Here is a 10,861-nt window from a genome sequence, read left to right on the forward strand (position 1 = left end):
GGTTCTGGTTCTGTTTGCAGCTCAGAGGTCAGTTTGATGTGATCTCCTACCAGCTGCAGAACTCCACCAACAGCAACGACCTGAACAACCAGCTGACCAGCTGCATGGAGAGGTGAGCTCACACTGGATGACTGGACCCCAGGTGTCCTCTGGTGACTCCACCCACTCTGTGTAACCAGAGGGTGCGTTTGTTTTGTGATCTGCTGCTGCAGGTTGACCTCGCTGAGCCTCACCCCTGAGGAAACGCCTGAGCTTCGTTTCCATGCCGACGCTCGCTCCCTGAGGCAGGCCATCACCTCATTTGGCAGCATCAGCGCCCAGGTACTGCCCTGCTGTTAGAGTGCCTCAGTGTGGAGGAGTTCTGGTTCTGAGCCGCTGTGTTCTGCTCCCCAGGTGGAGGAGGGCGTGTCCTGTCCTGGCCCCGCCCCTCAGGGACCTCCGTCGCAGACTTGTTTCCTCGCTGCCAGCAAACAGGTGAGTCTGTCTCACAGCTCCAGTTCCTCCTGACCCGGTTCTGCCAGGTTCTGGTTCTGCTCACCGGTTCTTTGTGTCTCCAGAGGACGGAGCAGGCGGCTCTAGGTGATTGGCTGCTGGGAAGCCGCCCATCCACCAGCAGCCCTCTTATTGGTTACCAGTCCAGCAGGAACCCAGAGGACTGGCTGCTGAAGCACAAGGAGAACAAGGTGAGTTCTGGGAACAGGTAATCAGAACCAGCCCCGAACACTGGTCTTGCAGTTCTGAAAACGGTTCTGCCGGGTTAGAGTGGATTCTACTTACCTCTGACCCGGGGCGGCGGTGCGGTGTCCCTTACAGGCGTTCCTTTGTTCTGGTACCGCAGGATCAGTGGTTCTGAAAGGACTGGTAGACTTTGTTCTAGGGTAGTTAAAATAATAACATAAACATCTGGGTACCAAAACCGGTCCCACAGCGGCACCGCTGGTTCTGGTGGACCTGACTGAGCTGGATTTGTCTTCCTGACAGACTTCCTGTCCTGTCCTGGCCTCCATGGACTTCCTGAAGGCCTGGGGTCAGCTGAGGGACCTGGAGGCGTGGCTCCAGAAGGACCAGGACCAGGGCAGCAGGGAGCGGACCAGCAGCAGCTGCAGCTCCTCGTTCTCCATCGAGAAGATTGACGAGTCAGAGTTGGTCTCTTCTGAGGAGGAGGAGGAGGAGCTGAGCGACTGGCTGATCACCCCGCCCACCGTCGCCATGGAGATGACTGATGCAGAGCGCTGGCGCCGTGTGATGAAGCCCTTCGATGAGAGCTGGTCATCCAGCGAGTGGCTGGTTGGCCGGGCGCCCGCCGACTGCTCCTCCTGCTGCCAGACCACAAAAGCCGTGGAGATCGAGAACCTGGGCCAGCTCAAGTGCCTGAAAACTCCGCCCACTCCTGGCCCCGCCCCCGCCGCAGCCCTGGAGCTGTGGCTACAGCAGGTGGCGCCGGTCAGGCAGAGCTGCAAGGCCAATGAGCCGTGTTCCTCCTATGCTGACTGCGTCTGTGAGGAGAACTGTGGGAAGGAGGCGCTGAGCCGCTGGCTGCTTCAGCAGGAGGGGCGGGACAAAAACGGCGTGGTCGTCAGCAAGAATGCCCCGCCCACTCCCTTCCACCGGGAGCAGGAGCAGAAGGTAAGGGCTCGGCTTGGTCCGTCTGAACTGGTTCTGATGACAGGCTGGCTAACTTTCTGCTCCACTCAGGTTCAGGCCATCCTGGAGGCCTGGCTCCATCCAAGCAAAGGAGGTGCTGAGCAGGAGGAGCAGCTGAGGAGGAGGCACAGCGCCCAGATCCAGACCCCGTTCCAGAACCCCCTCAACCCGGACCTCTGGGTGCTTCCTGACAAGAAGCTGGGCTCAGCAGGTCCGGTCCGACCGTCAGAGGAAGAGGAAGGTGACAAGTGGCTCCTGAAGAAGAGGAATCAGGCCCAGGTAAGGGGTCAGACTGACCGAGAGCGGGTCAGAACCAGGTCCACCTGTGCTTCCTGTGACCTCACTGTGTTTCCTGTGCAGGAACGTCTGGTTCTGCCTGCTGTCTGTGAGCTGTTCTCCTGCATGAAGGTGACTGGAGACAAGAACCAGTGGCTGCATGGGTCCGCAGTCCAGGTGGGTTCCTGAATGGGCTAGGGACAGGTGCCAACGGCTGGAAAGGGCTTAGAATGGGCTAGGAACAGGAGCACGACCGGAGCGGAGTAGGTACAGGAACGCGACCGGAGCGGACTAGGAACAGGAACGCGACCGCAACGGGCTAGGAACAGGAACGCGACCGCAGCGGGCTAGGTACAGGAACGCGACCGGAGCGGACTAGGTACAGGAACGCGACCGGAGCGGACTAGGTACAGGAACGCGACCGGAGCGGACTAGGTACAGGAACGCGACCGGAGCGGACTAGGAACACGGCGGGCTAGAAACAGGAACACGACAGAAGCGGGCTAGGAACACGACGGGCTAGAAACAGGAACACAACAGAAGCGGGCTAGGAACACGACGGGCTAGAAACAGGAACACAACTGAAGCGGGCTAGGAACACAACAGAAGCGTGCTAGGAACACGACCGCAGCGGGCTAGGAACACGACGGGCTAGAAACAGGAACACGACAGAAGCGGGCTAGGACACGACGGGCTACAAACAGGAACACGACAGAAGCGTGCTAGGAACACGACACGACGGGCTAGAAACAGGAACACAACAGAAGCGGGCTAGGAACACAACAGAAGCGTGCTAGGAACACGACCGCAGCGGGCTAGGGAACACGACCGGAGCGGACTAGGAACACGACCGCAGCGGGCTAGGAACACGACGGGCTAGAAACAGGAACACGACAGCAGCGGGCTAGGACACGACGGGCTAGAAACAGGAACACGACAGAAGCGGGCTAGGAACACGACGGGCTACAAACAGGAACACGACAGAAGCGTGCTAGGAACACGACACGACGGGCTAGAAACAGGAACACAACAGAAGCGTGCTAGGAACACAACAGAAGCGTGCTAGGAACACGACCGCAGCGGGCTAGGGAACACGACCGCAGCGGGCTAGGGAACACGACCGGAGCGGGCTAGGGAACACGACCGGAGCGGACTAGGAACACGACCGGAGCGGACTAGGAACACGACCGGAGCGGACTAGGAACACGACCGGAGCGGACTAGGAACACGAACACGACCAGAACGGGCTAGCAACACGGTGTCGGGTAAGGGGGGGCTCTGCACTGGGCGTCGGGCTTAGGATGGTCTTGATCAGATCCAGATCAGGCTTAGAATACACCTAGAACCTGCCTGTAACATCACTTCCTGTCTGCTTCCAGATGTGATGTGTGGCGTTGAGGAGGCCGTTTCTTCTTCTCTCTCTTCTGAAGTCACTTTATTGCTGATGACCGCACACAGCAGCATTGATCAAATAATCGCCTTCTGCCTGTGACATCACCACCCTGAGGCTCCACCCACTGACCAGGATCCAGACATGATCATCAGGATGGGATGTAGCAGAACTTTGTCACTTTATGCTCATGTTGATCAGGAAATGCCCCCATCACTCAGTGTATGTTTCCAGCCAATAGGAAGGGGCGGCTCAGAGGGGGTGTGGTTTATCAAAGTGGGGGGGGGGGGGGGTAGTTTTAGATCAACTCTTTAGTTTTAATAGAAAGTTTCTAGAAGTGTTTTATTGTTTTTCCTCTGCTGACGTGATGGAGGAAGGAGGAACTCCGTTTCCCAGGATGCTTAGCCAGGACACGTCAGCAGCCATTGGTGCTTTCTCTGGTTGTTTGGGGGCGGGGCTTGATGTCATTTATAATCTGCAGTAATAAAAGATGCTGACATCATCATCCTGAGTCTGGTAATTCTTTGATGGCATTACTGAGGCAGGCATCCAGCCAATCAGTGGTTCTGATGGGCGGAGCTCGGATTGAGGTTCTGGTTCTGATTGAGCCATACTTTGGACGGGAAGAGGAGAGAGATCTGATGCATCACCGCCGCCGCCCACGCTCCTCTGAAGGAGGTTCTGGTTCCATCAGGGAGCGTCTGCAGCAGAGAGGCTCCTCTGCTTCTGCAGCTGGGGAGGAGGGGGGCCCGGGTCATGTTCTGGAGCCTTTAATCCATCAGAACCAGCTGGACCCCTGGTGCTGATAAGCTTCCTGCTTAAGGCCCCACCCACCATCAGGAGCCCACTGATATGCAGCGATGACATCACTGTGACATCAGGGGGCTCCTCAGCAGGGACCTTGGTTCTGGGTGTGAAATGGACCCATGAATCCCCCCTTCCCCCCCCAGCTGGTTCCTGATAGAGCAAAGCTGCTGCGGAGTTCCTGAGCCAGACAGCGCCTCCTGCTGGGCGCTCAGCCCCACTGCAGCCCGCAGGACCACCACTCCCCTTCCCAGATGGGCCCAGGGCGACCACAGTTCTGGGATCAGAACCCGGACCTGGATCACCAGGACCGGATCAGTCTGATGGATCCAACAGTGAAACAAGAACTGGTCCAGAGAGGTTCTGGTCCCAGAGAACCTCGAGACACAGTAGAACCCAGAACCTTCTGGACCCCTGCAGCATTTCATCAGAACCAGAACATCACATGGATGAACCAAAGTAGCAGAACCAGAACCAATCCTAAATGGTTCTGCTCTCTGACTCCTTACACAGGAACCGCTTTCAGTTAAATTTTAAAACCAAAACAAGACAGGAAGAAAATCTGAGACAGTGACGCTTCATCTCGCGAGTTTTATCAGCACACTTTAACCTTTGAGCATTCCAGCCAATCAGAGTGAGGCTGCGCAGGAGCCTGACCAATCAGAGCCAGGCTCGCTTTAAGCACCGCGGAGCCGCCGCCTCTCCGCCGCAGCGCCTCATTGACTTTGGCTGGAGGCGCGCCGCTCCGCTCCGCGACTGAGATGTGACCGAGCTTCGGCAGGAACCAGTGACTCAGAGGCGACCGGACGGAACCAGGACGACGGAACCGGTTCCGGATCGTAAGTCGGGTCCGAACCATTAATGCTTGCTGGCGCTTCGGAAGCGGGAGGCGGCGGATCGGGTTCGGTCTGCTGGTTGAAGAAGGTACCGGAAAGCAGCCGGAGGCCATCGGAGCTCCGTCCGGAACACGGTGCGGTAGCTTCAGACCCCGCAGCGCCCCGCGCCTAACCTTCCACATCCTCATCCCGGCCTGAGGGGGGGCAGGAAGCTGCTGTCCAGGTGAGGCTAGGTAGGGTGACGTCACAGGGCACGGGGAGGGGTGATCTTTATATCCGATAGTTTGTCTTCATCTTGATTGATTCTGCCGAACCGAACCGACCCAGTTCAGGTGGAAAACATCTGGATTATGGTTCCATCAGGGAGGGACCCACAGCTGGCATCACCATGGCAACCTACAACCTGCAGAACCTGTCAGCCAATCACAGGCCGGTCCAAACGAGTTTATGTGATCCAGATTTAACAGAACCGGCCCAAATTCTGACCTGGTTCTGCAGAACCTGCAGAGATCCAGTCATCCAGGTGATGACATGAATCTGTCATCAGCTGTGGACTAATGGGCGGGTCTAAGGCGGGTTTACCGCCTTCTTCAGTGGTCCTGTTCTCCAGGCCTTGGTTCTGTTCTTGGACTCGGACCTGCAGGGCAGCAGGTTAGGGTTAAGGTGCCACCATGTTTTCTTAGCATGAGACCAGCAGGGGGCGCCTGACTGGACCTGAGCCCTGTGGGACACCATTCAGCAGCCTGACCTTCCTGGAGACAAAACCAGATCCAGAACCTAATGATGGGAACAGGGACCGATGGGAACAGGATGATCCAGCTCTGATTTAAAGACACACTTTCAGGGGTTTGCTTAAGTTATCACATTAAGCTAGTTATTAAAAACTGAACCAGGTGTCGCTACCCGATCCGTACCGGTAGCACGATCCATACCATCAGCTCATTTGCGCCAATATTGATCGTGCTTCCGGTACGGATCGGGTAATGACAGCTCTGTTAGCTGTTGATGTTTGCTGGTGTCATTACACGATCCGTACCATTAGAAGTTATTCTGTTTGCGCGTGCGCAAACAGAATAACTTCTGGTGGTAATATTTCCTTTTTCTTACTTTTTTATTCTTTTGTATTTTTTAGAGGCATGGGTTTCTGTTTGTATATCTTTTGTATTTTCGTCAATATTGCATTTTCTAAAAATAAAAAAACAGAAATACATAAAGTTCAATCGCCTTGTGATAGTTACTGACTGCTCTGAGCATGCGCAAATATACGTCACACAGCGTATATATTTAAATTTGTTTAAATATTTGATTTACTCTGTACTTCACTATGCACTCCAGCAGTACTGATCCCACAATGGATTCATTTGCTACATTTCGTGACCTGCAGTCTTTCATTGATAAGGGAACATTTCCCCAAAATTTGTATTTTTATTCCAGAAAAATGACGTCAAGCAATACAATGGATTGAATTTAAAAAAAAATTTTGGCGACCCGGAAGTTATTCTATTCGCGCAGGCGCAAATGAGCTGATGGTACGGATCGTGCTACCGGTACGGATCGGGTAGCGACAAGAGCGTTAGCTATCGGTGCCTGTCTACAGCAGACTATGGGGTCCATGCTGGACAGGCTGCCTGTCTGTCACATATCCAGATTTTAGAAATCACAGTTAAGCATGTTAACATCAGGGTTTAGCATGTTAGCAGAGTTTAGCATGTTAGCAGAGTTTAGCATATTAGCTGAGTTTAGCATGTTAGTAGAGTTTAGTATGTTAGCAGAGTTTAACATGCTAACATCAGGTTTTAACATGTTAACACCAGAATTTAGCATGTTAATAGAGTTTAGCATGTTAGCAGAGCTTAGCATATTAGCAGAGTTTATCATGTTGACAGAGTTTAGCATATTAGCAGAGTTTTGCATGCTAACATCAGGTTTTAGCATGTTAACACCAGAATTTAGCATGTTAATAGAGTTTAGCATGTTAGCAAAGTTTAGCGTGTTTGCAGAGTTTAGCATGTTGGCAGAGTTTAGCATATTAGCAGAGTTTATTATGTTAACAGAGTTTAGCATATTAGCAGTGTTTAGCGGGTTAGCAGAGTTTAGCATGTTAGTAGAGTTTAGCATGTTAGCAGAGTTTAGTATGTAAGCAGAGTTTAGCATGCTAACATCAGGTTTTAACATGTTAACACCAGAATTTAGCATGTTAAAAGAGTTTAGCATGTTAACATCAGGGTTTAGCATGTTTTCAGGGTATAGCATATTAGCAGATTTTAGTATCTTAATAGAGTTTAGCATATTAGCAGAGATTAGCATCTTAATAGAGTTTAGCATATTAGCAGAGTTTAGCACGGTTAAATATTTTAGCATAGTTTAGCATATTAGCAGAGTTTATCATGTTGAAAGAGTTTAGCATATTAGCAGAGTTTAACATAGTTTAGCATATTAGCATAGTTTAGCATGTTAGCAGAAGTTAGCATGTTAACAGAGTTTAGCATATTAGCATTGTTTAGCATGTTAGTAGAGTTTAGTATGTTTAGCTTTTATCTTTGGTGCATTTTTAAACTAGCCTCCTCGGTCACAGGAAACAATGTTGTTCTTTTATTCTTTTATATTAATGTTAATATTTTGAACTTAGTGTGGATCTATATCCCTGTTTCTATCTGCTGTATCTTTTCTTTAACATCCATCATTTTAGTAACTTGACCGTGCTCTTATTTTGAAGGCCCTCTTCCGGTCGTCTGGACCATTTAATCCTTCCTCTCGGAGCTCCGTGTCCCGGCGGCGGCTTCCTGTTATTGTCGCGGCCAGCTCCGGTGGATTTCACCGTTTAACGGCAGAATCTCGGTGAGTAAACGAACCGCGGCCCGGTTCTGGTTCTTCCGTGGTTAGAAGCGGGTTTTTATTCTGACAGTTCCCGCCGGGAAGGAGAGCAGCTGCTCCTGCTTCCTGACAGCCGCCCGGCCCCGGAACTCCTCTGAAATAAGGAGCAGTTTTACTCCTCCGGGCCGCGCGTTTCGGTGGAGCAGGTCCAGCTGTAGATGAGGATGGTTCCAGAACCGCCTCGATTCTAGTGTCGGTTCGGCTTCATGCCATGGGAAATAAAATGTTGCAGTGAAGGAAAAAAGCGGCTTTAATGATGACACTGAGCAGTCGGGCGCCCTCTGGCGCCTAGTTGGTGAACAGCAGGATGACAGGAAGTAAAGAAGCCGCTGAGTCCAGACCTACGTGATCTAGATCTGTTCTCAGTTGATCAGATGGATGTTTCTGGTTCAGCGGAGCCTCCTCGGTGGAACCGTAGGGTCTCTTCTGGGTCCTACTGATCCCAGTCAACCTTCACTGGAAGCTGCTCAGTCTGCAGCTGCTGCTGGGCTCTAAAGGCTCAGATGGTCCCACTGAGGACCATCAGGTCTGCCATGTGTCCTGCTTCACCTTCTGCTTTCATTGCTCTGCATTGTCTGCATTTTAATTCTAGTAGATTATGGTGGTTTTATGACTGTAAATGTATTTTAATTTGAGTAGTAATTTTGTGAATCACGGTGTGACCTCTGTGTCTGTGAAAGGTGCTTTAGAAATAAACATTACTACCTGGTACAGGCACCTGCAGCCGAGGCTCACCTGCGCACTGGTACAGGCACCTGCAGCCAAGGCTTCAGGATATTTAATCAATAATTTACATACCTGAGAAAAAACCCACTAATTGATCTATAAAATTTGACTTTATGACCTTTATTTAACCATGAAGATCCACAATGAGCTGAAAACAGTTTCCCAGGCTGTGCTTTGGTGGTGCAGTGGTTAGCGCACATGACCCGGGCCTTAGTCCTTAACGCGGGCGGCGCAGGTTCGAATCCGGCCTTTCCCGCAGTGCAGCAGTGATCAGAATAAAAACCATGTAGGAGAAAAGAAACCAGTTTAAATTCACTGATATGAAAAATTTCAGTGCTGATGATGTCACGGACTCGGGACACGAAATGTCTTTAATGGAGGGAAGGGGAGCCCCCATGATCCTCTCTGCTGTTCTCACCTTCTTCCAGGCGCTGCAGCCTCCACACCACAGCTGCTCAGGGTTTGATTACTGTTTAGTTTGAACTGGACATGAAAAATACTGCAGAACTAATCTGTTTAAGTAGTTAACTGAGTAAAACAACAACCTGGTCAGAAACCAACCAGTAACAGTCTGATGAACCGGATGGATAACCTGGTCATGAACTAGCGGGTAACAAAGTGGATCATACCAAAGCCTGATCAGAGGGAATTCTGGGTGTTAGCTTTGACCTAGCACTCCCCATTTGACATGTGTTTCCTCCCCGGTAAGGGCTGGTTCCCGGTTCCTCCCCGGAAAGGGCTGGTTCCCGGTTCCTCCCCGGTAAGGGCTGGTTCCCGGTTCCTCCCCGGTAAGGGCTGGTTTCCGGTTCTTTCCTGGAAAGGGCTAGTTCCCGGTTCCTCCCCGGTAAGGGCTGATTCCCGGTTCTTCCCTGGAAAAGGCTGGTTCCCGGTTCTTCCCCGGTAAGGGCTGGTTCCCGGTTCCTCCCCGGTAAGGGCTGGTTTCCGGTTCTTCCCCGGAAAGGGCCGGTTTCCGGTTCTTCCCCGGTAAGGGCCGGTTTCCGGTTCTTCCCCGGAAAGGGCCGGTTTCCGGTTNGGTTTCCGGTTCTTCCCCGGAAAGGGCCGGTTTCCGGTTCTTCCCCGGTAAGGGCCGGTTTCCGGTTCTTCCCCGGAAAGGGCCGGTTTCCGGTTCTTCCCCGGAAAGGGCCGGTTTCCGGTTCTTCCCCGGAAAGGGCCGGTTTCCGGTTCTTCCCCGGAAAGGGCTGGTTTCCGGTTCTTCCCTGGAAAGGGCTGGTTCCCGGTTCTTCCCTGGAAAGGGCTGGTTCCCGGTTCTTCCCTGGAAAGGGCTGGTTCCCGGTTCTTCCTCGGTAAGGGCTGGTTCCCGGTTCTTCCTCGGAAAGGGCTGGTTCCCGGTTCTTCCCTGGAAAGGGCTGGTTCCCGGTTCCTCCTCGGAAAGGGCTGGTTTCCATGTGGAGTTCCTAAGGGCTGCGTCTTATTGTGACCCAGTAGAATCCAGACAGGTTGTTTATCGGTCGGTCCGATGGGTCAGGAAAGGCATCAAAGCCAAAACCAGCTAACAGGTCCTAGATCCGGTTAGTCTGCAGCTCCAGAACCTTAAACTGGGAACTCTTAGGCAATAACTGCAGGGTTAATTGGTTCCTCTGGATCAGAGTCCCTGATGGAACCACCCAGACCCTTAGGATGACCAGAACACAGACAGGTGGAAGTTCTGAGAGTCTGCCTGCTCCTGACCTGCTCCTCTTCCTCCTCAGCCTTTCAGGATGGAGGACTCGGAGACGGAGCTGACCGTGTCAGAGTCCGATGCTCTGGGAGCGGACTTCATCACCGTGGAACTCGACACGCAGCCTATCGAGTACGTGGTGAAGTGGGCCGAGGTCGGTTCCAAGTTCACCATCTCCTGCGTGAAGAAGGACTCGGACGACCCGGAGGAGCTCTCAGAGGAGCAGCTTAAGATCGAGGCTGACGAGGCCTTCTTCGCCCCGTACGAGGAGGTCTATCCCTGCGAGGTGACGGAGCAGAGCGTGGAGATAAAGACAGACTCCGATGAGGAGGACGAGGATGTAGAGGAGACCCAGGTGCTGCTGGAGGCAGGGAGCGGCCCTCTGGACAGCGAGGTGGACTTGGATCAGGACTACTACGAGCCGGAGGGGCGGCAGTACCGCTGCAACTACTGTGGAAAGAGCTACAGCCACGCCTCCAGCCTGTACCGCCACCAGCAGACCCACAGCGGCAAGAGCGGGTCCCAGGTGGTCTCCAAGAGGACCCTGGAGCCCACGCACCACGACGCACGCTACACCTGCCCCCACTGCGGCATGAGCTTCAAAGGCAGCAGGTGAGTCCAAAAGGTCCCACA

General features: G+C 52.9%; 2 protein-coding genes across 4 annotated transcripts in view; both read left to right on the top strand.

The window, feature by feature from the left end:
• The window catches only part of ncoa4 (nuclear receptor coactivator 4), a 9,087-nt gene extending 5,491 nt beyond the window's left edge, over window positions 1–3,596 (top strand). For both annotated transcript variants that reach the window (XM_015400292.1, XM_015400293.1), the window contains exons 4-11: window positions 21–112; window positions 213–321; window positions 394–474; window positions 558–683; window positions 982–1,626; window positions 1,696–1,923; window positions 2,005–2,097; window positions 3,300–3,596. In XM_015400292.1, coding sequence (XP_015255778.1) covers window positions 21–112; window positions 213–321; window positions 394–474; window positions 558–683; window positions 982–1,626; window positions 1,696–1,923; window positions 2,005–2,097; window positions 3,300–3,305 — 1,380 coding nt within the window. In that variant the 3' untranslated portion in view covers window positions 3,306–3,596. The remainder of the gene's footprint in view (window positions 1–20; window positions 113–212; window positions 322–393; window positions 475–557; window positions 684–981; window positions 1,627–1,695; window positions 1,924–2,004; window positions 2,098–3,299) is intronic.
• Window positions 3,597–4,849: 1,253 nt separating this feature from the next.
• LOC107101397 (zinc finger protein 91-like) overlaps window positions 4,850–10,861 on the top strand; it is a 9,678-nt gene continuing 3,666 nt past the window's right edge. Inside the window, exons 1-3 of one of the 2 annotated variants that reach the window (XM_015400289.1) lie at window positions 4,850–5,183; window positions 7,667–7,788; window positions 10,260–10,840. In XM_015400289.1, coding sequence (XP_015255775.1) covers window positions 10,269–10,840 — 572 coding nt within the window. In that variant the 5' untranslated portion in view covers window positions 4,850–5,183; window positions 7,667–7,788; window positions 10,260–10,268. The remainder of the gene's footprint in view (window positions 5,184–7,666; window positions 7,789–10,259; window positions 10,841–10,861) is intronic. The other variant, XM_015400288.1, reaches the window with a different exon arrangement.

Source organism: Cyprinodon variegatus, unplaced genomic scaffold (genome assembly GCF_000732505.1).
Source record: "Cyprinodon variegatus isolate N-32 unplaced genomic scaffold, C_variegatus-1.0 Scaffold1090, whole genome shotgun sequence".
Taxonomy (NCBI): Eukaryota; Metazoa; Chordata; class Actinopteri; order Cyprinodontiformes; family Cyprinodontidae; genus Cyprinodon; species Cyprinodon variegatus.